The sequence below is a fragment of the Fusarium proliferatum genome, assembly GCF_900067095.1.
Source record: "Fusarium proliferatum ET1 genome assembly, contig: FPRO_scaffold002, whole genome shotgun sequence".
Classification (NCBI taxonomy): domain Eukaryota; kingdom Fungi; phylum Ascomycota; class Sordariomycetes; order Hypocreales; family Nectriaceae; genus Fusarium; species Fusarium proliferatum.
In genome coordinates, this window is record NW_022194791.1 from 4,632,761 (window position 1) to 4,656,372 (window position 23,612).

Sequence of the window (23,612 nt, forward strand, 5' to 3'; positions counted from 1 at the left end):
ATCATTCAACCTTTTGCCATGGTATTGACGACGAAAGGTGTAACACGTGATTGCAAACGCCTACAAAGGTCTGAGTTTCTAATGCCACCAAGCTTATCAAATATTGGCAACTTTCTTACCATCAGAAGTTACCATCGAAGTCAGGTAAAAGCCAGGGAAACGCTCTTATCGACGATGTAAGGGCTGGAAAAAGTGGCAAGCCCATTATAGAAAGGTTTACGAGGCAATCAGCTTGATAGCGACCTGGATGGCAGGTTCGGAGATGGGCCACGGTTCGTGTATCAACTGGAGCATGGCGTTGGGGTATATTGGGTCTCTGTATGTGTATGGAAGGAGGGAGAGACTACACCATCTTACAACGATATTGTCACCAATCCTGAGTCCATGTACCAACAAGCTGCATATTTCAATCCCCTTTTTACGATTATAAGGTCTGGGTGTTTATTGTAAGCAACGATTTCTCAGGTCTAACAAAGCCAACACAACATGCTAGGCTTTTTGTTCCCAAAGCAACCTTTTACAAGATCTCTGCAAAAGTCTCCAACAAATCAGAGCCTCCCCGAGCTCTATCACTCTGAAGTGCGCAGCGGAAAGGAGAGGTGGTTGTGAAACTCGTCCCACTTGATAGAAAAGAAGCCCTTGAAGTTGCCCTCCCGAAGAATCTTGCAGTCCTCCTTGTGCCCGTTTTCCTTCCACCCTCGAAGCTGACACTTCTGGCCGCAGCACCAAAAGAAACCGCACTTGGCACACTTCATCAACTTCGCCGCTTTGTTGTTGCATCCGTGGCAGGTTCTCATCCCCTTGGTAAAGGTAGCGTGAGTTTGAATTTTGTCGCTGAGCTGCATCATGTTGTCGAGGGAGATCGGAAAGATCGGAAAAAGAATTAGTATGAGAAGGTGTTGAGGGAGAGCATACTAACCTTGAGGTACTGGAGGTCCTCATGTCTGATACCGATGGTCATATCCATGAAGAGATGCTTGACAGCGTAGAAGATGACGATAGTATTTCCAACTTGAAGCTTTGAGGGGCCAAGCTCTACACCACGGGATTCTGTGTAGATAGCGATCGGAATCTCCAAACCATCTCGGTCCTTGACGGTGAGTCTAACGCGGAGGTCGATATGGACCTCGACGATCTCACCGATGAAGACCCAGTGCTTGCAAGGCTCCCAGTAACCGTTGTCTCGCTGACGGTAGTACTGGGTGTCGAGGTTGTTGTCCCAGGCTAGATCTTCGAATCCTGGGAAGTGATTCTTGTCTTGCAGATTCGCGAGTTGGGTGTCGTTGGAGGCCATGATGCCCTAGTTGACAGGGGTGGCTTGATGTCACTTGTCAAGATCTTTGAGCAGACTTGAGAGAACAAGAAATGGATGGGAGGAGGTAAAGAGAGAATATTTGGAAAATGAGGGAGTGGGAACTGGGAAGAATTTATGGCAAGGCGGTGGGGAATGCTGTTTAGAACGGCTGGGTGCAGCATTTGTCGGCCCCCTGCAGTGCGACAGACAAACAAACAGTTTGGGTCTCTCTGTATATTCAATGGCTGCTGAGAAAGTAAGATCTTTGCCAATTCTGGTAGATAACCAGTTTGCTAGTCTTTGCCCGTTTGAAAGTCCATAGACATTGTGGCGTTTACACAGGGTTCTCCTCCGTTGTTTATTGCTTCATTTGGTGACAAGAATTGCTGACGTATTAGCGCAGATAATAGAGTTTCTGTATTACTAACAACAATCGCAATAAAGGAGGTGACCCTGGAAGAGATCTCTATATACCCAGTAGCCTAGGTAGTCATGCGATGTGAGCTGCCATTACACTAGAGCGGGCTTCAAATTGTGGATTATGAGATGTGTATCTTCGGTTGATATAGGATAAATAAAGACAATTCGTAACTAAGGTAGGGAAGCAGCATAATCTCACAGTGCCATCACATGGGCCTATGTTAAGTATGATTTCAAGAGTAGAGACGATAGTTATTTGAGTAGGTAATGCCTAATCACAGCTAGGAAAGCGGAATTGCACCATACACCTCTTTCAATTGGTCCCATGTAACGCTTTTGCCATAGATAAGTCCCGCCACCATCTTCCCAGCAAAGAGAGCTCCTCTGGATGAAGACATGTACTGACGATAGGTGATCTCCGCACCTTTGGAAGCCATGTATGTGGAAAGGGGCATACGATTAGACTGCCCTACAATGTCCGAGTCGGGGTTATCAAGAGGTGGCTTCCTTTCTTGCTCTCGCTCTATCTCCCTTATAAATTGCACAACCAGACTTTTAAAGTCGACCATGGGTTGATTCTCCTCATCTGACATCCCTGGAAAGGTGGCGAATTCTGGACACACAGACAACTGCTCGAGAGGAGCCGCTTGCGCACTACTCCAATCGATAATTCCAGTCAAATTGTACTCTTTGTCAAACAGCATATTGCCATAGTGTAGATCGAGATGACATAGAGGGAAAGGGCCCCGGACACTGTCCTCAATGATCATGTGGGTGAGACCTGATTTCAGTACCCAGCATGCTGTTAACCAGTCTGGGTCGTCTGGATGCAGGTCAATAGATTCCCGGTTTTCGGTTTGTTTCTGGTTGTAGAAATATTCGAACGACGTTTCCAACGGACCAGGCGAAGCATGCCAATCCATAGCTATGACTTGAACAGGTTGGTCAGCTCCATCTCCACACCAGAGTCGCCCAATGCGGCTGAAGGTTAGGTTTTGAAGTTCTGTAAAGACGTTTGCGAGCTGCTTGGCTACTTTGGGACGATGTTCGTAAGGTACAGTAGTCGCTAGACCATTGGGAAGGGAATGGCCACGATGCTCCATGAACATGTATGGGTAGCCAAAAGGTTGGTCTGTAGACATCTCAAAGCTGAAAACTCGAGGAATAGGGATGGTAGTATGTTGTTGGATTATCCTCATTGTTGCAATCTCACTGAGCAATGATGTTTTGTCGCTGTCGTTCAGTGTTTGATAAGGAATTCGAGCGACCCAGAACACGCTGTCCGAAAATGCAATTTCCAGGACAACATTGTTGAAACCGGATGCGAAATGCTTCAGGTCGACGCTACATGAAACATCCAGAGACAAGCTTGGCTGGTGCTTCCTCCGCGACTCTATCGCGCAAGTTTCCAGGTATTCGAAGTTTGCTGAAAAGAATAAGAGCTGGATTCTCTTGTATTTCTCTGAATTCGGTTTGAGACTGTCAAAACCCTGCCAGAAGCTACTTGGTCTTTCCATCTTGTCTCTTCAGCTGAAAATGGTGGCTCAGGGAAACAGCTTGCCGAATTATGCGGTTAATGAGAACTGAGAAAAATTAGAGAAAATAAGGAACGGGCGTGGAGGAAGGCCAGGAGATAGACGTTAGTATATAGCTTAGAAAGCAGGCGATCCTCAGGGAGCAAGAAAATACTAGACCTTAATATAAGGTATTAAAATAAACTTAATAAAAAGTATCCTAAATTTAGGCTAAATTTAGGCTAGTTTATCTAAATCTTTTTATCATTTAGGACTAAGGTCCTAAGTTCTCTTTCCTCCCCTAGGCGATATAAGGTGGTAATTAAATTTGTTAAGTTGGTGGAGGTAGGACTCTGGGCGGGTGCCTCGATGTTGTCATTGGCTGCCTCGACCTTCTGTAAGTGGACCCCGCGTCAATCCCCGTACCGTGTAATGTGGGAAGATGTTGCTTAATCGACCAATCAGAATGGGTCACTCTGGTGCAATATCCCACCGCGCATTGCTCTTCATACACGCTATACTCACCATCGCAGCAACTTATCTCAACTCATAGTCTATTGCTTGACTTTTGCGATGTCACTCCTACGTTTGCCCCCAGAGACTTTGAGACAGATCTTTGATCAACTAGATTCGTCTTTCTTTCAAGAGGATCTAGGCCGCCTCACAATCTGCAAGAAGTGGTTCGATTTCGCTCTTCCTGCCTGCCTCAAGTGCATCACCCTCTCTCACGGAGCCCTACGAAATCTAGCTATCTCTGCAGCAACGAAAAAGCCCTCTTCGCTCGAAAACAGCCTGGAAACACTAAGTCTCGATCTGAAAGGATATCAACAGGGCATCTCTACAAACTCTTCCGAGCAATTTGCGCAGGGGTCGACTCCACAACCTCCTTGGAATAAAGATGGTTGGGAAACCCCGGCCAAGGCGTGGGAAAAGGGCCTAAATGATGACCTTGCTCAGCTTGCCATTATCGTTCAGCAGTCTCCTAGATTACGGACATTGCGCGTACGAGCCTGGAGTTCTCCCTCGGCTTACCGCTTTCCTCTGGAGGGCTATCTTTCACTGCCTACAATGCGAGCGTTGCTCTCGGGGGAGAATCTGAGCGTTCTAGTTCTGGATCTGTCTGGCACCTCTTTGGACCCTACAGGACAGCAAGTGGACGAACATATCTGCCCATTCATTGGCGACCTTCTTCGTACTCTCCAAACACTCCATTTGCGCATGCGCAGTATCTGCCCTGATGTATTGAAAACTCAAGGATTCGATAAAAAGCTTAGATTAAGCGCTGTGGTCATCAATTTGAGTTTGGATACTCACCAGTCGGATATCACATCAGCGGCTCATTCAGTACCATGTGGCTCTCTGTTTGGCGGATTGATCCAACTGAGGGATGACATACAGAAACAGGCGGAAGTTCTTGTCACTCTCATGGAGTCCCCCAAGACCATGAGGATTCTAACTCACACCCTTCCGCAGTTTGATACACTATCGCTGGATGTTTTGACTGGCAAGATAATGAAACTGGAAGACGATGCAGCATGGGATGAGGATGGCAAAACTGTTCGGGAGGACTCGGAACCAGAGTCCGAAATTTCAGACGAGGAATTTGACGGTTTCTTCGATGATTGATGCTAACCGGATGGTCAAGTTTCAGATCAGCTTCCCATATTGGCTTGGCTTTCCATGTCTGCGGGCTGGCAATATCACCCGTCTGCCACCGAGCTTAAGTGCTTTTCTTTAGCTGATCTAGTCTATCGATCTCATCATCTAGTTAGAGATTAGACTACACAATGATGACCAGGTCTTGATTGTTGAAAATTCAACCCAAAGCTTCCCCATGCATGATCCCGTAAACATATACTCCTCTAACCAACTTGTACCGCCCGTCACCCATAGGCCGCAGTCAAGCCGTAGACAAACTTCATCACCTTGATCATGGATAGAAAACCCAAGACTAGGCATCTTTTGGCGGTTACCAGGAGATCACGACCTAAGGCGGTCGAAATTAGTGCGTCCCTGATTTCAAGCTGACGGCTATCCAAGACAAATAACCTGTGTACACGAATTTCAAGATTGACCCTGTGAGACAGAAACCCCGGAACACTGATTCAGTAACTCCCTTTTCTTGTGCTGAAAGAATCACGTACCTCGTTCATGCGAAAGCTTTGGGATTCTCCGTGTCGGTTGCCGCATGTAGTAGTATGCCTTTGAGAATCAGCAGATTGGTTAATTCTTCCATGATGTCGTCCGTTTCAACTTTCTGTTCTTCCAATCGCATCGACCCAGGGTCTCGTGAGATAGCAGGCGAGCCATATTTATAAACAAAGTATATTCCTTTTTTTTTTTAATTTTTTTTTATGGAAACATTCCTACCGCAAATTTCTTTGGCAGGATGACGCCAATTACAAATGTTCCCCATCATTGACCTCCGGAGTACCTCTGCTCTAGACTGATAGCGAATTCCTTACTCCGAGTCCGCTGGGTCACCACAAGGATAATAATAACATCTGATAAAGGTGGTCCAACCACCGAACGTTCTGGCATCAATGCCATCAGTTCAACAATATCGTTTGTCGAGATCTTCAATGGCGATACCTGAAATGAAGCAACCTCTGGATCGTATTGATACATTTGGTCGTGAACTACCAGAAATTTCCAAAGAACGATTTTATTAACCTGATTCCAATGATGTTCTATATAATTTTATGGTAAATATTTGATATAATTTGTAAAAGCTCGAGGGCCGACTGTCCACATCCTCCCCCTCCAGACTAGAGAATTACAAACAATTGGGGCACTCAAGTCCGGCATTCATGACGGCAGAGACTTGACTGATTAGTAAATATCACTACATCTGACTCTGGATGATGTCCACATTCGCATAAAGCTCTTGATACTGATCAGAATGCTGTAAGTAAATGACAGAAACCTTACACTAGCGTCATCTGTCAAGCAAGATGAGCGGCTATGACGATTGGCTGCCGGATGTGGAGCCTCCCCACTTTACTACCAGTAAGCTAGACTATAGAAGGCCATGGAAGGAAACGCTAAGCATAGTTTACCCCGCTTTCCTAACTACCTTATCCTTCTCACGCCAAAAATACTTGAGTTCTGCTCACTTTTTTCGATAGCGGCGACACGAGTCATGCTATGGTGTCGTCAGAGAGACCCTGACTTTTCTGCCATCTATAGTCATGAGTTCTCCATCACGGTCCTACCGAGACCGCTTAGAGGAACTCCGAGTTAGTGATGAGAAAAGGCGGGACCTGATTGAGGTAAGTCTAGTGCTCACTGTTTGTAGGCTTATCATGACATCACAGCTCTAACCTGACATGCACAGGAGCTCATTGACAAACTCGAAAACAGCAATGCAAAGCTAGAACAGGCGGAGTTAGATCTTCAGTCTGAGCAGGATGCTCGAAGGCGACTTCAGCAGGACTTACTTGCCCTCCAAAGCAGAGCCAGGACCATAGTGAGCGAAGAATTGAATCCAGATACAATCGCAATCTGTACTAAGTGATATCCCCTCAAGGAGAGACGGTCGTTTGCGGTCGTGCTGATTGATGCGGATGCGGACGGCTACACGGTAGGTACTGATCTGAACCAGTGCGAGTTTTGCGCAGTACTGACCTAGAGCATGCATAGTTTCAGGATAGATTTATCAAAGGGGCATCTGCAGGAGGTGAGGGGGCAGCTGAAGAGCTGTTCGCAGCTACACGCAAGTATCTACGGACCATCCTGGATGATTCTGAGAGACTTGATGTGGTTGTCAAAGCATTTGCTCACTTAGACGGTTTAGGCTCAAAACTCGCTCGAGACGGGCGAGTAAGAGACATGGCCCAGTTAAGGGCTTTTTTCGCAGGCTTTAGTAGCCGTTTGCCCCTGTTTGATTTTATCGATGTGGGGTCTGGTAAGGAGAGAGCGGACAATAAGATTCGAGGTACAAAGCACACCGGCCCTCAATACCCAATAGAGAAAGTACTAAAAAGTTAGCAGAGTATTTGAAGTTTTATGCAGAAATACCGCAATGCAAGCATATTATGCTTGCTTGCTGTCATGATTCAGGCTATGCCCCATTTTTGGGACAGTTTGTTGCGGATAAATCAATTGAGGAACGCATAACACTGCTTGTCGGTAGCCCTGCTACGCCGCGGATAAAGCAACTTGGATTCAAGCGTGTCACTCATTTCCGTAGTGTATTCACGTCCGCTGTCTCTCAGGAAGGATCGAATACGCCCGTACAAAGTGCTCAGGCATATTCCTTACCCATCCCTGCTCGTCAGTTCGAAAAACTTGGACCAATAATGGCAAAGAACGGGAGGCGTGTAGATTCGCCTCTAAGTGTTGAACAGCAGCTGGCTGAGAGGGTGAAGCGACTCGGGCTTTGTAGCTGGCTTTTTTTGCGAGGAGAATGCAGGGGATGCCATAGAAACCATCAGCACCCGGTTTTGAGTGACGAGGAATTTGATGCTCTGTGGTATATTTCCCGTCAGGGTCGGTGTTATAAGGATCAGCGTGATGGCTGTTTGGATCCGAAATGTATATATGGCCACGGTTCGGCAACCAGTGGCTAGTTGAGATGGTTTCACAAGCTTGATAAGTAGATGTTGCGCTTGTTGAACCGTATTTTTAGCAGGCGATTAGGAGCTGACAGCGGCGAGCTTTTGCTTCCTTGAGAGCAACTTTAACTCTAGATTACCAAACCAGAGAGAGAAAGGGGTTTTGTATTGTAACGGTCGTTTGCCGTTATGTGTTTTTGTTTTCTCTTGTTTGGCTCTAACCAACAATTATGTCTAAGTTATGAGCTAGACGTGTTATTCACAGTTGAGACTTGTGGCAGAGAGCTTATTCCGGCAGACAGAACTTAGAACTTAGAACAAGTGATAGCCCGGAATAAGTCTAAGTCATCTTTTATACTGGAGAGACGGTCTATTTTCAGAAGACGAATAGACGTGGGCATTGGAAGTCTGTCGTATTCCAGTGAAGGTAGATACGTGGTATATGTAGGTATATTTGGCGGCTCAATGAGGTCTATTTGAAGAGACGACATGGTTGATGATAATCTGTTGAAGAGAGTCGTGGATGCGAGGAGATTGAGGAGAGGCTACTGCATTATATAGTTGACAAGACGGCTGCCTGAGAAAGTTAACGATGAATCCGGACGAATTCAAGAGTCACAGAAGACAACATAAGGCGTTGGCTTGAGGGCTTTCCCCTTGGTGTTTGGTGCAGAACTAGATACTACGAAGTGACTGGCCAGTTGGCAAAATAGTTACTAGCAAGCCTGACCATTTGATCATAAATAATTTGTCAAAGGAGACATGAAGGAGTACATGGGCATATTGACTCTTCTAAATATCATTTCTTTACCTTGGAGTTGGGGCTCAAGCTTTATTTGAACTCTTGACCTTGCCATGGCCCATAGTTGCTTACTCAAAGCTTTTGAAACTCGTAATCGCCCAGTAAGTATACATTTTGCGCAACAAGGTTTGTTTGAGACGGTGGGATTTGTTATGCAAAGTAAAGAATGCACTTTCTCAGTTTGGTGATCAGGACTTAGTGGTGAGTACTCATAGGAGCAAACCCGCAACATAAGATAACGACATTTGCATCAAGGTAAACTGGGAACCTGTTTCTTGTTCAAACAGGATTATTAACAGCAAATCAGTAAAAAGATCAACGCGCATTAATTGACAAGTGATCTAAGTAAATCTGTCCTGCGTGACACACTCGTTGCCATGAATGGCTGAGAAAAAGGGAATATTTCCCTACAGTGATTGCTTGACTCTATTGGATGTATGCTATAAGTTAATAAAAAGCGGTTGGACTTATGCACTGACATATTACAAGCAAGCAGATTTTCTTAATACCCGGGACTCCATCAATACGACGACAAGAAATGGAAGCAAAAGCAATGCGTTGCCCAATCCCGCGCCTAGATACTAGAATTATCTTCGTCTATAATCAACGCTTTGACAACTATCTTTGCTTATTATCCATCCCAGTCTCATTCACTGCAACGTCAACGGCAACGGCGGCAAACCCGCTTGAATACGAACCCTAGTGAATTTTCGGATTCACCCCCTTGTCGCAAGTAAAAGGGGCGCGGCAGCTAAACCCAAAACCGATTGGACCATGTTTGGGCGGGATAGATTCTTTCGAGATACGCTGTCGCCGATCGAATAGCATTCCCGTTTCATAACGAGGCTGCAGTTACATTGCGAGATGCGACGTATTGAGTCAGAACAAAGGGGCTTGTTGCTTTTATAGGAGCGTGTGACGGTAGAAGCGAGTTGGAGTCTGAAAGAGGAGTAGTTGGAGTCTTATCCCTGTATTCTCCGACGGAGAGTTTAACTGCCTATAGAATTGGAGACGATGCGAGAATTTGCCGACGTTACGAGTCAAACTCTATCTGCTGGATATGTTTCATCGTTGTGCTATTCGAGTCAGTGTCTAGTTTCGCTGACATCTTATCCAAGAGTCATTCTGCACCCGTTTACGGTCATATTATCTCCAGACTTTACATCTGTTTAACACCTCTAATAACCAGGCTAGACCGAAGGCATCGAATCCATGACATATTGACATATCCAAATTACCTATTACAAAAATTAAGCAAGGCTGTTCTGGATTCACCAAGTCCAAGCTCTGCCCTAATGTTTCGAGTCCAAGAAATATGCATTCATAACAAGGAGATCCCTAAACCCCCGAAGCGAACCGCTCTCCCCGTCTCCATAAAAGCCCACAACGTTCATTTCAAGACTCCATTTTCCCAAACTCTAATTCAAATACCGATGAAAGGCAAGACACATCCTTTCGGAGGGATTGTCTCTGTTTGAAGATGATCGTCGATATAGAATTAGTCCGATTGGTTCGTCAGAAATAGCAGCTGTAGATCTAGTCTCGTTCATGACTCGTAGTGCCCGTCGGGTTTCAGCGGACCAACGGTAGATGCGCAAATTAAAAGCAAAGCAGCCTTGTTTAGGTAGTTTGAGCTGACGACACCCAATGTGGAGTAGTGAAAGATGTACAGAGTTCGGATGCCGTTGAATTGCACAGACAATGATCGTAGTGGCTGTTGTTAGTTCTCGTAGATGTCATGCCATCTCAAACTTCTATACATATTCTCGAACAGTATCTTCATTATTATAATATTCTATCTTCATATTATCATCCTCGTATTCTCCACGATGCAACCGGATGCCCCATCTTCCGTAAGGCCCTCCCAGATCAATCCTTGGAGAAGCCCAACTAGTGCCAGGGGTATTCATATACAATCTCACCACTCGGGGAACAAATAGCCCACAAAAAGATCGGCACTGAAGAAATCCCAAATCCCGTATCCTTGAAAAAAAAAACAGGGCAAGGAAATGCCGTTCACCGCTGGCAACCGATGACTCGTGTGCTCAGCTGCTGCCCAGTTATATAGGTAGCGAATGATAGCATGTCATATGCCGATACTTAGTATAACGCCGGCCGTTGGATCTGCATAGAACATATCTCGCCCTAGTTAGGTCTTATCTCACAGGTCTAGTTCATAACGGTCCAAAACATCTGTGGATTCACTAATGCACGTACATGGCGATCCTGGATCCACGATTTGCCGCGGGAGCAGAGGCCGTATATCATAGCACGATCCCCTCAGCGGGCGGTTCGCTAATCTATTTGATGCGCCTCTTTTATTTCTCTTCTATTGTCTTTTGGCTTCTGAATCTTGACGACAGAAGTTGTGAAAAGACTTGCCCATTACAAGATGGAGACGACACCGAGGGAGTCGAAGCAGATTGATTTATGGATTTCTGAATTTGTCACGTTTGGGGCTGCGACGGTTTTTATCGGGTTACGGTTGTTGAGTCGACGACTTACGAGGGTTGAGTTCTGGTGGGATGATTGGTTTGCGATTGGTTGCTATGTAAGTTTGCGCCTCTACCTAACATTGACTTTGGGAATTATACTAACTTGTACAAGTGTGTAGCGATTGCCTGGGTGGTGATCATTCCTATCTGTACGTGCCATTCACGATATTCGATACGACCGAATCTAACTCGACCAGGGATCAAAGATGCCGGACTTGGACTTCACATCAACGACATTCATGGCCGCGGGACCAAGGCGGAGATATTGATGCACAACAGTCTTATTCTCTACGTCGCCGAATTGTTCTACGCCACCGCTCTCTTCTGCGCGAAAGGATCGATCTTGAGTTTCTACTGGCGCATGTTCCGAGTCACCAACATCAAGCTTCCCATTCAGATCTTGGCATGCTGTTCACTGATATGGATTATCATCCGAGTGAGTGTACCTGTAGCATAATGTCCTTGGTTGGAGACTAAAAATAATAGACATTCATGGGCATCTTTCATTGCATCCCCGTGCAGCGCTTCTGGGATCCCTCTGCTGGAGGCTCTTGCGCCATTGAGGACAAGAAGTTCTTTTTCGGTACTATTCTGGTCCACGTTATGCTCGATATCGCAATCATCGCCCTCCCGATTCTCCAGATTCGCAAGCTACAGCTACCTGTCTTTCAGAAGATCGGTATTATGCTCATGTTTGTGTTTGGCATTGTGTAAGTTACAGCACTACCACGCCGTGGTATTTACTAACTCTTGCAGAATTTGCGCTTCAGCTATGGTTATCATCGTGGCCTCAACACAGTTTGATGCCACGTCGGAGGACCTAACCTGGAACTTGGTCACCATTGTCGTCTGGGCTTCAGTTGAAGTGAACCTCGTCACTGTATCAAGTATGTATCAAAGTATTATCACTGGAATATTACTAACCGTACTCAGCCTGCCTGCCTACCGTCCGCCCCGCGATCCTGTATCTTTTCACCTGCACCAACCCGACATCGACCATCGGTTCCGGTTCAAACAGCTACGGACCCAGCTACGGCCGCAGTCAGACCAAGAACACGATTAGACTGTCAACTCTTCCCAACAACAAAGACAACGACGAGTCAAGCTCGACTCATCAACTCGCCGATTCCGATCAAGGTGGCCGCGGTTCCTTGTCCGACTTTGAGAGTCACGCTATGGATCGGTACCGCGGAAACGTTTCGACCGTCACTGGCCGTGCCCATGATCATGGTTCGGAGGAATTCAACACTGGTTCGCCATTTGGTGGAATCATGGTCAAGAACGAGACGACCGTTCGTATTTCGACGGCCAGGCAATAATAATGATAGCCAGAGGCAAGGTACATGGGGAGTGAAGGGTACATAGGCAACGGGATAACCAATTCGGACTCGGTGTATAAACGAGAAAACCGGCTCAACAGTCACGAAGCTAGAATATGTCTCAGTAGAACTTGATAGATTTTGTATCATTAAAATATCACCTTTTTATTATCAACCTATTTCTTTATCTCATTTTAAACGTCTTTCAACTTCTCTTATCCGAAGCTGTTCTGTGACCCGAAGCTATCGGGTTTCGGGTTCGCGTTTGACCTCCGGGTTGCCCAAAGCCGAACCCCAGCAGCTCCAGCAGTTAGTTAGAACAGATACCTCTAATACATAGGATTATTTACCCCAGAATGTATTGAGACCTAACCCCAGATTCCATTGCCGCTTATAATTGCCGTTGTTGCCCCGCAAGTACCTTTCTGAAGGAGCCCTGATCCGAACGCTCAGTATAAAGACCGTCCTCCGGGCCCACCCACTGGATGCGAATCACAGTCAAGACTACAACTCAGTTTCCCTGTGACAAACTTGAGACGTTAAAGAGGCTTCATTCCCATGGCACAAAAAGAACGCCAATAACCACATACGGGCAATATACTCCTTGCCCTCACTGTTGCCTAACATCTTACTCTTGACTCCGTTTCACGCACTCTATTAGACTACAAAAACATGGTCTTCACACCTCCATCATGGGTGCCGAAGCTCCCAATTGGTATGAACTACTGGTCACTCTGCAGAAACAGCGCTCATTCTTGCAGACCCTCCCGACTCTATTTCGCTTCACGAGTTCATGAAAAGCGAGGCCTACGGTCGGCTTCCAATCGCCAAATCAAGAAACCCATTTACTTGCGGTATCACGGGGAGAACATATTCCGTGGTAGAGGCCCATCAGCGCGCCGACTTCCTCGCCCGTGCGCTCGCCAAAAGACTCGACTTTTCACCCAACGAGGGTGTTGAATGGGACAAGGTCGTTTCCATCTTTTCTGTCAATACTGTAGGTCAGAAGCGCTTTTCTTGTCAACGAGTTGACTGATGATTTGCAGATCGATAGCTTCGCAGTTACTCAAGCTGTACACCGACTGAACGGCATTATTACACCCGCGAGCGCTGCGCACACTGCTTCGGACTTGGAGCATCAACTGCGCTCATCTGGGGTCAAAGCGCTCTTCACGTGCGCTAGCCGTCTGGATATCGCCATCAAGGCAGCCAAGGCCGTGGGTATTCCTCAAGATCGCATATTCATTCTAGCTACGCCAGGCGACAACTCAAAACTGCCGTTCACAACATTTGATGATCTTGTGAAAGAGGGCGCAACCCTCCCGAAGTTGGAACCGCTGAAATGGGTCAAGGGTCAAGGTGCGAGGCAAGTCGCCTTTCTCTGCTACTCCAGCGGCACGTCTGGTCTTCCTGTAAGTGTATGATGCTGTTGCGATGTGTTCACTTACTCACAGATGGCAGAAAGCAGTCATGATCTCCCATAGAAACATCATCGCCAACGTTCTTCAACTCACCACATACGAGAGCGTTTCCCGCCAGAAGGATGGAATTGAGACGCAAGCGTGCCTCGGTGCTCTTCCCTTTAGCCATATCTATGGACTCCTCATCATTTCCTTTGCTAGTACTTTCCGAGGTGACGAAGTTGTGGTTCTGCCAGAGTTTGACTTGGAGAAGGCTTTGGTTGCAGTCCAGACATACAAGATTGCTCATATGTTTGTCGTAAGTTGTCATCTTGGTCATGCAGAACAAACTCTGACGGCTACAGGTCCCGCCGATTATTATCCGCATCATTCACAACAAAGCCCTGTGTTCGAAGTATGACTTGAGCTCCGTCCGCTGGCTGTACACAGGCGCGGCCCCTTTAGGCTCTGAGGTAGTTGAGGAGGTAAAACGACAGTACCCGAAGTGGCGCGTAGGACAAGGATATGGTATTCCATCGAAATCTCAACTTTACTCATAGATTATGCTAACTTGTGTAGGCTTGACCGAAACTTGTACAGTTGTATGTACCACGAGCGAAGACGACATCGACATAGGATCCTCGGGCTCTTTGGTGCCCTCAACCAAAGCCATGATTATAAATATCGAGACGGGCGAAGAGATCACGGAGTACAACAAGCCGGGCGAGCTCCTGGTACAGACCCCCTCGTTGGTCCTGGGCTACATGAACAACGAACGGGCTACATCCGAGACATTCATCTGGAGGAAGGACGGCCGCTGGATCCGAACTGGCGATGAAGTTCTCATTCGGCTAGCACCCTCTGGGAATGAGCATCTTGTGGTTGTGGATAGACTTAAGGAGCTTATCAAAGTCAATGTACGTTCACCATTGCCCCTTTCTCAAATGGGAGATTTGGAACAGCAACTAATTTGTATCCAGGGCCATCAAGTTGCCCCCGCAGAGCTCGAAGCCCATCTCCTTTCACACCCATACGTCTCAGACTGCGCTGTCATCCAAACACCCAACGACAAGGCCGGCGAGGTACCCAAGGCATACATCGTCAAATCGGATGCCTGTGGCGGACAATCTGACGATGTTGTTGCTCGCGCAATCTGCAAACATGTTGAAGATCACAAGCAGAGATACAAATGGCTTGGAGGTGGTGTCGAGTTTATCGAGACAATCCCTAAGAGCCCCAGTGGCAAGATTTTGAGAAGGCTGCTGAGAGATCAAGAGAAGGAAGCAAGGAAGAGCTTGGTGGCTAAGCTTTAGCTGGGAGTTCACGTCGACTGACTGGAGTCTGGATGGCAAGACATAATATCTCAAGCTACTCTGATCCAATAAGCCGTCAGTAGAAAGACATTAAGAAAATAAGAATCAAACAAAGTAAATTTCAGAATGGACTTGATTGCATTAACCGCAGAAGCACAGGCAGTATCCATCCATGTTAGTATATCTGCTATAAATGCAAAAAGTAAATCCCCGGTACAAGATTCGAACTCGTGACCTTTGTCTTTGCCTCGACGCTCCGCGACATTCCGCAGGAGTTAGTCGGGGACTGCACCACAGAGGGCGACAGTAGGCAAAGACAATGTACTAACCACTGCACCAACCGGGGTTTCTTGATGGCGGTTGTGAAGCATACCCTGACTTATGTATGGCCACGTACACTTGTGCATTTAGCGCTTTGTGAGTGTGCCTATTCAACTGTGATATGGCACATGCGATTTTACACCAAACTCTTCACACACGTTGAAAGGTACGCTTGAACTATTGTCAAACGCATAACATCATACCTTTTCGAGATATCGAGTAACTAATTCTGCATCGAATTATGATTTAGCAGTAAGAAAAGACAAAGAGAATGATATCAATCCACTATCCCCAATCCATAGATCCTTATTTGAGAAATTTTGGTCCACTAAACACAACACTTACACACCGAAACGCGTTCTTGAATGATTTCTTCATCAAGGAATTTCTGTCACTTCTATGGATCACTGAGCTGAGAAGAAGATGGACCGCAGGCGCCCACACTTGAACAATTCTGGGAGCGACCGCTGTGTATGACTTTACCGAAATGATCGGTGGAGATTGGCCAGAACGATACCCAGGTTGATTCCACAATTTGTTTCCACAACAAGACGAGCTGAGGCATGTGTTGGTGAGTATCGTTGACGTTTATGGAGGGAGTATTTGACTTGTGTGGAAAGGTTTATGAAGCCCTGAATCATCGCCAAAACTAGCCTGGATTGATGAGTTGTCTTATTGACGTTGAGGGGTTGTGACTCTCAGGGCTCTTTAGAATAACGAGGCTGAGTTGAGTTGATGGGATGTAGTCGGTTGTTGTGGACCTGAGTAGGCCTCCGTCCTATCACCATCAGCAAGACCCATAAATTTGACATCTCAGGACAACCTCACCTCTTGGACCTCTTCACGAGAAGATTTTGATTTCGATTCTTTCTCTCATTAGAGATACTCGAAAAATAGAGAGCGATGATTATTGGGCTTTGGACAGGGGAAGAGTTCTGGTCTGGGCTTCGGAGCAAGAAAACATTATTTGCTGTATTGAACCTGGGGGTCTGAGACGCTCAACCAACGGTCTGCTGTGGTTTTGCAACAGGTCTCACATCGCTCCTCAAGTATATCTGAGCTCTATGAAACATACCATCACTATCCAATTCACCGAGGTTACAAAGCTCGATTCCTTTCAGCGATACAGCGCCAGATGCGATCAGGACAAAGGGTGTGTTCAAAGTCGCCCATGTCTGGCTCAAAGCAATTACGTGAGCGTGAACCTGAACATGTGCTGGCATTGGTATTTGATGGTCCAGTATGTCTCGTTGCCACTGGTAAATTATCTGTTCCAGATTTCCACCGAAGGGGCACCGTGTCGCGTGCGACAACAAGGCGTAGTCAAAAGCTACAACGCTTAGCATTTAGAGCAAAACCAGCGATACTGGTGCTTGAGAATTGCAAACTGTCCAGTTATTCTCGGTCAATGGAAAGCAGAGCTATAAAGAGAAGCGATGATGGAGTGCGAAACATGATATTGTGTGTGAGGTCTAATGTGGTAATATATAGAATAAGAAAACATATTACAAACTACCACAATACAGCTGACGTTGGCATGATTTACAGAGAGGTGCAATATCTATCGCAATAAGAAAAAACCACCTTTGGTCGGCCCAAAACGGCACTGTCACGAAGTTGATGCATTGTAAAATCCAAAAATTTTGGTCAGGAATGGTCTCGCCCTCGTCAGGGGTCATTGGCTGGGCTCGAACGGTGTAGCCATCGTAAGATGACCACCTTTCTCATAGGGTTGGGTATATGTCCACCTGACCACATCCCAGTTTCTTGTCGTGTCCCATTTGCTTAGAGGTGTTTTACTTGGGGCTATATACCTACCTTACGCCGCTGTGTCACTGACCGCGGAACATCGATGCTCTTGGCACTGGCAGGCAGTGCTTCCCGCACCGCTGCTCAACCACACCGCAGAGATATGGCACTGCGATTTTATGATAGTGGAAGCACAGTGGGGCACCACAGCGGCTTATTACCACCCTCCTTCGTCAGAGGAAGAGTTAGTCAATGAAGATTCAATATGCAAGGAGACTTTGGTAGCATGCTTATATTCTTTTCAAAGTGTAAGTCAAGGAATGATGATGCACGAGCGGGAGAGTGATGAACACGTTTTGATGACTTGTATGATATGCTTAAATAATGAAATAACCACACTGGGAATAGAAGAGATCCTTCTAAGACTTGTTTTTCATGAGAGAGCAACACTACTGTACAATATTAAAGTTTCTCGAGAACCATTACCGTCGAATACCCGTTGTCAAGTTGCCATGATGCAATTTTGGCTGGTCTTCCACCTGTCCCACGGTCCAAGTCGGACTACAAAACTTCATTAAACTTCAACCTCCACTTCCTCCTTAGCAAGATGTTCCTTTTCCAGTTCCAGCAGGTGAAAAACCTGACTAGGAGTGCAGTGATGTTTGACAAGATCACGAAGACTTTCTGGCACACCGCCTTGCTGTCGAACGCAGATCATCCAAACATCCTTGTAACGACTGTAGGTGTCGAAGTACTCTTGTGTTTGTCTCACATCGGCGATGGCCTCCTTCACAGCGTGTTTGATGTTTTTCTCCAGGTTGAATCTGAGCAATTCTTCAACATCGACGTATTGGTCTGTGGCCTGGGACTGATCCGGATTCTTAAGAATTTCTCGTCTGATTCGTTTGACTGTAGCCCTGTCTGGAGTTGCGAGTCTCTTTCCGAGACTATTCATCTGTCGAGTGTAATCGTGTAATGTGATGGTAGTGTTTTCCATCTCATCGTCTTCGTTAAGAGAGATGGGGCTGTTCGGGATGTCGTCAGGCTCAACGGATAGAAGAGGCCTATCATGCGGCTCAAGTTTTGGATACACTGGGCTAGGCGTCTTGTACGTTGAGTCAAGAACTTGGCGAAGAATGTCCTCAAATCTGTTCACCTGGGGCATTTTGGTTGTGACCACCCAACAAGTGTTACCACCCAATTGTTCGAGTTTCGCCACAGGCTTCTGGCAGGCTTCGTCCAGTTCGATAAGGAATACACGCGAGCCGACCTCGGCGAATACTTGAATAGCAACTGATAGCCACTGGATTACGTTGAGCTCGCCGAACACTTTGACCAAATCTTCGTTCTTTTGAAAGAACTCTTCACTGTCAGGCTGAAGCCTTCGATAGGCTACTGCGGCAATTAGACAGCCCATGACGTGTGCTGGCGGACAGACAATCTTGCCAGTCTGTGTATGCAATCTCATGACTTTGAGCAAACTTTGTCGAATGAAGCCCATGTCTTCGTAATCGTCAAGTTTTGTAGGATAAAGTAGCCCAGTATGGTCGATTCGTTCGATCATGGCACTAGTATACGCTGACGCCTCGCTTTGCTGAATTCCCACCGAGTGGCAGATATCAACGGTGATATCTGTATAGAGGCGGCGTATCTGAGCCCGGTGAAAATGATGGAGGGGAAAATTTTTGCAGACGTCAACCCCAACACGATGAATATCTATTTTGTTATCTCTGGTGATCAGAGCAAGTGCCTCTGCCTTTTCATCCATTATAGGCGACGTTGCGACCTGACGGGGGGCCTACAAGTTGTTGGCTGCAGAGGGATCCTTGAGCGGTTAGCAATATAGGGGTAACCGGTCAGATAAAAAGGTACTCACAGTATCACAATACCAGATTTTAACGTTTTTGATATTTGCGAGAGGAGAAAGAGAAAATCATGAAATGTGTGTGAGGCTGAAGTAGGCCCGTGATTAACGGATAGAAGTGGGGCTAGATTCGAGTGTGACAAGAAACTCAGACCTTGGGCAGGGAGCAATAAACGTTTTGACTGTAGAATAAGGTACTAAAGAAGTCTAAGGTGATCCTAAGGTCTTACAAGTGTATCTGAAATTTTCAAAACTTTAGCAAACTTTAGCAAACTTTGCCCAGCTTACACAAGTTTAGATGCATCCAGGATCGAGGTTAGAAGTATTGTCTCTGGCAATAAAAGGCCTTCTCTTGAGCGTTGATGTCACCCATGTTGTCGCTAGGATTAACTAAGGCTCCTGACATTGGAGTGAAAATGTGACGTAAGAAAAGTTCTATGCAGTATCTGGTTTCATAATTTTCTTCTTACCCATTAACAAGCTGAATGACAATAGTAGTCGACTCATACAGGGAATTGTTCCCACCCCCTGAGTTGGTTCTCGGAAGCCAACTTGGAAGCACTGAACAGAGAAGCTCTAATATCACTACTCATGGATTACTCGATATTGAGGATGGAATTGACAAATGTTGTCTGAGTGGCCCCGTTCAAGAAGACTATTTAAACTAGCTTCCAAACCCAATAAGTGCAGTTGTCAGCAAGGCTTACTCAAAACCTAAGAAGCCTGTCCAGTTAAAACTGACCCTAAGAGACTTTTGGTATTAAGAACTCCAGTCTCTGTCTAATATACACTTTCTTGTGTTTAAAGGACTCCAACTGATATCTGTGGGTAGCAGCGTTTGCCAGCTGTCTGACAGCTCCTAGCAGTGAATCACTTGCCCAATGCACCAGCAGCCTTCGCTCAGGTATGGAGGAGGCGCAGAAGGATTCTATACATGCCCTTCTTCTGCTCTTTTTGTTTCTTCTCCAAATCCTCAAACCAACAAGATCGCCATCATCATGCTCACGAGGAAGCCGGTTTTGGCTCCCAAGTCTAATCTCCCTCCTACTCTAAAGGTGCCATGCGTTCTTCAGGTCAATGGTAACCCTTTTGGCGGCAAGAGCCTCGGCATCACCACAAGTATAGCCGCCTCGCTGCTCGCGCTGAGATCTCCTGACAAAGAATCATTCCTTGGCTTTATCATCGAATTCCCACTACCCGCTGATAGGATTGGTTTCGGACAGTGTCATCACAGTGAGCTCTTACGACCGGTGTATTCGATCCGGCATCTGCTAACAACCTTTACCAGTTGACTTTTCTACTCGGAAGTCCAGTCCTAGCAATACTTGGGAACTCACCGTGAAGTTCCCCCGTGATGATATTAATATCAACTACCGGGCTGCAAGTGACGAAGAAACCGCCAGATACCCCGCTGGTAAGAAGCATATGACTTGGGTTGACGTCTTCCTTGGCAACAACGCACCAGTCTCTGTCCAAGGATTTGGTATGCCGTACTCGAACCCAGGTCACCCGGCTGAAGATTGGCTGCGGTATACTGCCTCGACAACCGTTATTGGCGGCCTATCCCTTCTTGATATCATCCAACAGCGACACTTTTCGTTCCTCGCTGCTCAACCTGAAAAGACCATGATGGCGAGGTGGAGCGTCGCCAGCTTAGCACCCAAGTTCAACTACGGCTATGGTATAGACCAATCATGGAACATGGACAGATACATGAAGCAGCTCCATGACGTCAAAGGTCACCGCTTCCAGACTACATGGAACTTTGGAACCGACGCCTCCCATGTGACTGCTTTGACACAGAGCATAGTCCAAGATTTCATGTGGATTCAGAAATACTGTCTCGACATGACTACTGAAATGGGCTCTGCGTACTTCGTCAAGCATCCAGCAAGCCGGAAGTCGGGACGATGGTTGGTCATCGTCAAGATGGACCAAGACTTTTGGAAGCACACAGAATGGTCTCAAGCATGTATACACGGCACCATGAAGCTGGTAGTCCATCCTGGGTCTGATGAATTGCCTAAGTCGTGGACGGAAGACCTTTCCGAACGATATTCAGCCCGAATCTGCCACGATCACGATGAAGTCAGATTGCTCAACCGACATCGACTCACTGAGAACGACTTTGTTATCAGGGTCATCGAGCCGCTTCATACTCAACTGGGTATCAAGGAGTTTGAGAGCCGCGAGGAGGCCAACGTTGCCTATGATACCGACAAATCGCTTTAGAATCGCGTTTCGTTCGAATGGGACCTACAACTTCATGAAGCCAAGCGACAGGTCGACGCTGTTTGCGACCTCTTGACATCGGCCGCCCCAAATCACCTCTTCTGTGATCAACGCCATGAAGATTCAGAGCTTAGTGCCGGAAACAAGGCATTGATGATGAGCCTTCACAGAGATCTCCTACGTGGCGATGGCTTCTGGCAGACAATGATGTCCGCAACCTCGGCCGTGGATGAGATGGCAGGCAACATGAGAGCCCCGAATACTGGTGGCCAAGGTCAAGGATTGATTTTGCCTATGCTCCCGTCTGTCAATTTCCTCAAAGATAATGGTAGAAGCGGTTGGGCTGATGCTCTATTGTCCGAGATCGCTGAGGCCGACCAATGTCCGCTTCGGTACTACCTCAGCAACCGTCCTCTAGGCTTTGGTATTATCACGACTGTAAGCATCTGAACCTGTAATTCATATTGTTTCCATACTGACGAGAGGTATAGGGCCCCAACAGCAACGACACCCCCGTCTTTCCCGCGGCGGTCCTCGCGATGCACGCAACCGTGGGTACTGTCATGGCGAGTGGGCCGACCCCTGCTGCCGTGAATAAGTTCGCTTTTGACCTACATACTGTCTCTCACAATAGTGTATGCAAGTACAACATTGGAAGGACCCAGGAAACCCGTAGCCGGGCTGCTCTGGTCATTCGCGCCTTTCAACTTCAGGTTGAATGCGATGCCTTCAAGAGTTTACTTCGATTCCCTCACCTTGGTGATGAAGCGGCCAGTGATGATGAGTGGGGTGTGAAGTTGGATTGGAATTTTCATCTCTCAGCCTCGTATTGGCTTCTTCTCTGCCTTGGTTCCGAATATCTGCCACCCCTGCAGAAGGACGACAGCAATATTCTACACGAGTTCAAGACATTACTTGCAAGGTCGGACAATCTTGCTCGTCTCCGTGAGCGGGTTTCTGGCAAGGTCTCATGGGAAGAGTACGTGGCCGGCGAAACAGTTGCAGACTCTGAAATCATGAGAATGATGAAGATGCTCATCGAGGTCGCCGACATTGTGTGTACCACCCCATCCCTAGCCCACACCGAGGATCATCTCAGAAAATGGAAGGTAGAGCGGGCTCGTGGCATCGCTATTGACGAAGCTGGTCGCATGAGCCGTGGGGATCTATATTCCATCTGGGGAAATACACTCTTGCCCTGCCTTCTTGCCGGCAATGAAGAGTTTATCCCGCTAGAGGTGAAGAGCCACCATGACAGAGATGACGACGGCAATACGCGGAATAGATTTGGCGACGATGCTCGGAAGTCGGCGCTCGAGTTTCTGACGGCGACTGGCTGGCCTGTCTACCGTGTTCGTGGTCAGTGAGATTGGAAGTTGTGCAGTATAGCAGATATGAAAGGGTAGCTGACACCAGTAAACGGGCGGAATGTTGGGAAGCTTTAGAGTGGTCTCTGAGATCGCCTTGAGTAGGCTTGATGAATACAGGGGAGATTTGTAAACCCTACCATGACCCCAGAATAGAGTATGAAGTTCCCAAATAATAAGTACACAACGAAACTGTTAAGTTATAAGAATAATGTGCTCATATAATACCTAAAGCGGTTGATTCTTTTCAATAGAATTCCATTGTCATGTAGCTCAACCAGGTCAACCATCATCAGCCTTAGTGAGAAACAATCGCCATCACGAGATTTAAATCAGAATTATGGCAAGATCTGATCGACTTCTTTGCTTCTATCATGTTGGCCCCTACGGGAAAGCCTTTGACAACTGCAAACATCGCAAAGAGTTTAAATGCCGGAAGAAACTCCAACAACTGGTTCCACCCCAACCCCTAGCAAGTGAAAGTAATGTGATGCGTTGCTAACCATTTCAAAGGCACTCCTATGTTTACCCCTGAGCATACCATGCTCCTATCGCCCAATATCGACAGTAATTTATCCAATCCGACTTTGATGAAAACCGCTAATGGCTAATGCCGTCGCCGCTACATCGCCATGATCTCTATTATTAAGAGAAGCATGTAGACTCCCGATCTGGACGATCCTTATTTAAACGAATGCTCTGATCGTAAAGATGACCACAACGAATTGCGTGACATGGTGACGGAAATAAGATTACATTTGAGGATTGAGAACGATGCCGGCCGCGTAAGCGTAGTGGCCTTTGGCTACGAGATCCTCAAGCTCACATGACCTCGCAACAAGCAGAGTCAAAGCTATCTCAAGCTCTATACACAACGTTTCGCCTTCACCTCTTAGCAGAGGCTGAGTAAATGGGTACAACAAGTGCAATCAGCACTTTAGTCCAATGACGTAACAGAGAGATAAT

General features: G+C 46.7%; 8 protein-coding genes and 1 non-coding gene across 9 annotated transcripts; 5 read left to right on the forward strand and 4 right to left on the reverse strand.

The window, feature by feature from the left end:
• Positions 1–569: 569 nt before the first annotated feature.
• Positions 570–1,294, reverse strand: FPRO_02245 (uncharacterized protein; the record flags this gene model as incomplete). The annotated part of the gene is made up of 2 exons (XM_031227674.1): positions 570–872; positions 920–1,294. The coding sequence occupies 2 exons, from the start codon at positions 1,292–1,294 to the stop codon at positions 570–572; spliced, it is 678 nt and encodes a 225-aa protein (XP_031078087.1).
• Positions 1,295–1,995: 701 nt separating this feature from the next.
• FPRO_02244 (uncharacterized protein) lies at positions 1,996–3,231 on the reverse strand (the record flags this gene model as incomplete). The annotated part of the gene is made up of 1 exon (XM_031227675.1): positions 1,996–3,231. The coding sequence occupies one exon, from the start codon at positions 3,229–3,231 to the stop codon at positions 1,996–1,998; it is 1,236 nt and encodes a 411-aa protein (XP_031078088.1).
• Positions 3,232–3,801: 570 nt separating this feature from the next.
• Positions 3,802–4,854, forward strand: FPRO_02243 (uncharacterized protein; the record flags this gene model as incomplete). Its single annotated transcript, XM_031227676.1, has 1 exon — positions 3,802–4,854. The coding sequence occupies one exon, from the start codon at positions 3,802–3,804 to the stop codon at positions 4,852–4,854; it is 1,053 nt and encodes a 350-aa protein (XP_031078089.1).
• A 1,565-nt stretch (positions 4,855–6,419) lies between these two features.
• Positions 6,420–7,799, forward strand: FPRO_02242 (uncharacterized protein; the record flags this gene model as incomplete). The annotated part of the gene is made up of 5 exons (XM_031227677.1): positions 6,420–6,500; positions 6,566–6,697; positions 6,758–6,811; positions 6,871–7,165; positions 7,222–7,799. 5 exons carry the CDS (start codon positions 6,420–6,422, stop codon positions 7,797–7,799), a joined length of 1,140 nt encoding a protein of 379 aa, XP_031078090.1.
• A 3,179-nt stretch (positions 7,800–10,978) lies between these two features.
• On the forward strand, positions 10,979–12,400 carry FPRO_02241 (uncharacterized protein; the record flags this gene model as incomplete). The annotated part of the gene is made up of 6 exons (XM_031227678.1): positions 10,979–11,137; positions 11,194–11,230; positions 11,279–11,517; positions 11,568–11,791; positions 11,838–11,968; positions 12,015–12,400. 6 exons carry the CDS (start codon positions 10,979–10,981, stop codon positions 12,398–12,400), a joined length of 1,176 nt encoding a protein of 391 aa, XP_031078091.1.
• A 672-nt stretch (positions 12,401–13,072) lies between these two features.
• FPRO_02240 (putative phenylacetyl-CoA ligase) lies at positions 13,073–15,113 on the forward strand (the record flags this gene model as incomplete). Its single annotated transcript, XM_031227679.1, has 7 exons — positions 13,073–13,115; positions 13,162–13,397; positions 13,447–13,812; positions 13,862–14,119; positions 14,166–14,328; positions 14,380–14,717; positions 14,781–15,113. 7 exons carry the CDS (start codon positions 13,073–13,075, stop codon positions 15,111–15,113), a joined length of 1,737 nt encoding a protein of 578 aa, XP_031078092.1.
• Positions 15,114–15,320: 207 nt separating this feature from the next.
• Positions 15,321–15,459, reverse strand: tRNA. Its single transcript has one exon. It is a non-coding gene (tRNA).
• Positions 15,460–17,757: 2,298 nt separating this feature from the next.
• FPRO_02239 (uncharacterized protein) lies at positions 17,758–18,951 on the reverse strand (the record flags this gene model as incomplete). Its single annotated transcript, XM_031227680.1, has 1 exon — positions 17,758–18,951. The coding sequence occupies one exon, from the start codon at positions 18,949–18,951 to the stop codon at positions 17,758–17,760; it is 1,194 nt and encodes a 397-aa protein (XP_031078093.1).
• Positions 18,952–20,045: 1,094 nt separating this feature from the next.
• FPRO_02238 (uncharacterized protein) lies at positions 20,046–22,646 on the forward strand (the record flags this gene model as incomplete). Its single annotated transcript, XM_031227681.1, has 4 exons — positions 20,046–20,280; positions 20,336–21,249; positions 21,280–21,717; positions 21,771–22,646. 4 exons carry the CDS (start codon positions 20,046–20,048, stop codon positions 22,644–22,646), a joined length of 2,463 nt encoding a protein of 820 aa, XP_031078094.1.
• Between the last annotated feature and the right edge of the window lie 966 nt (positions 22,647–23,612).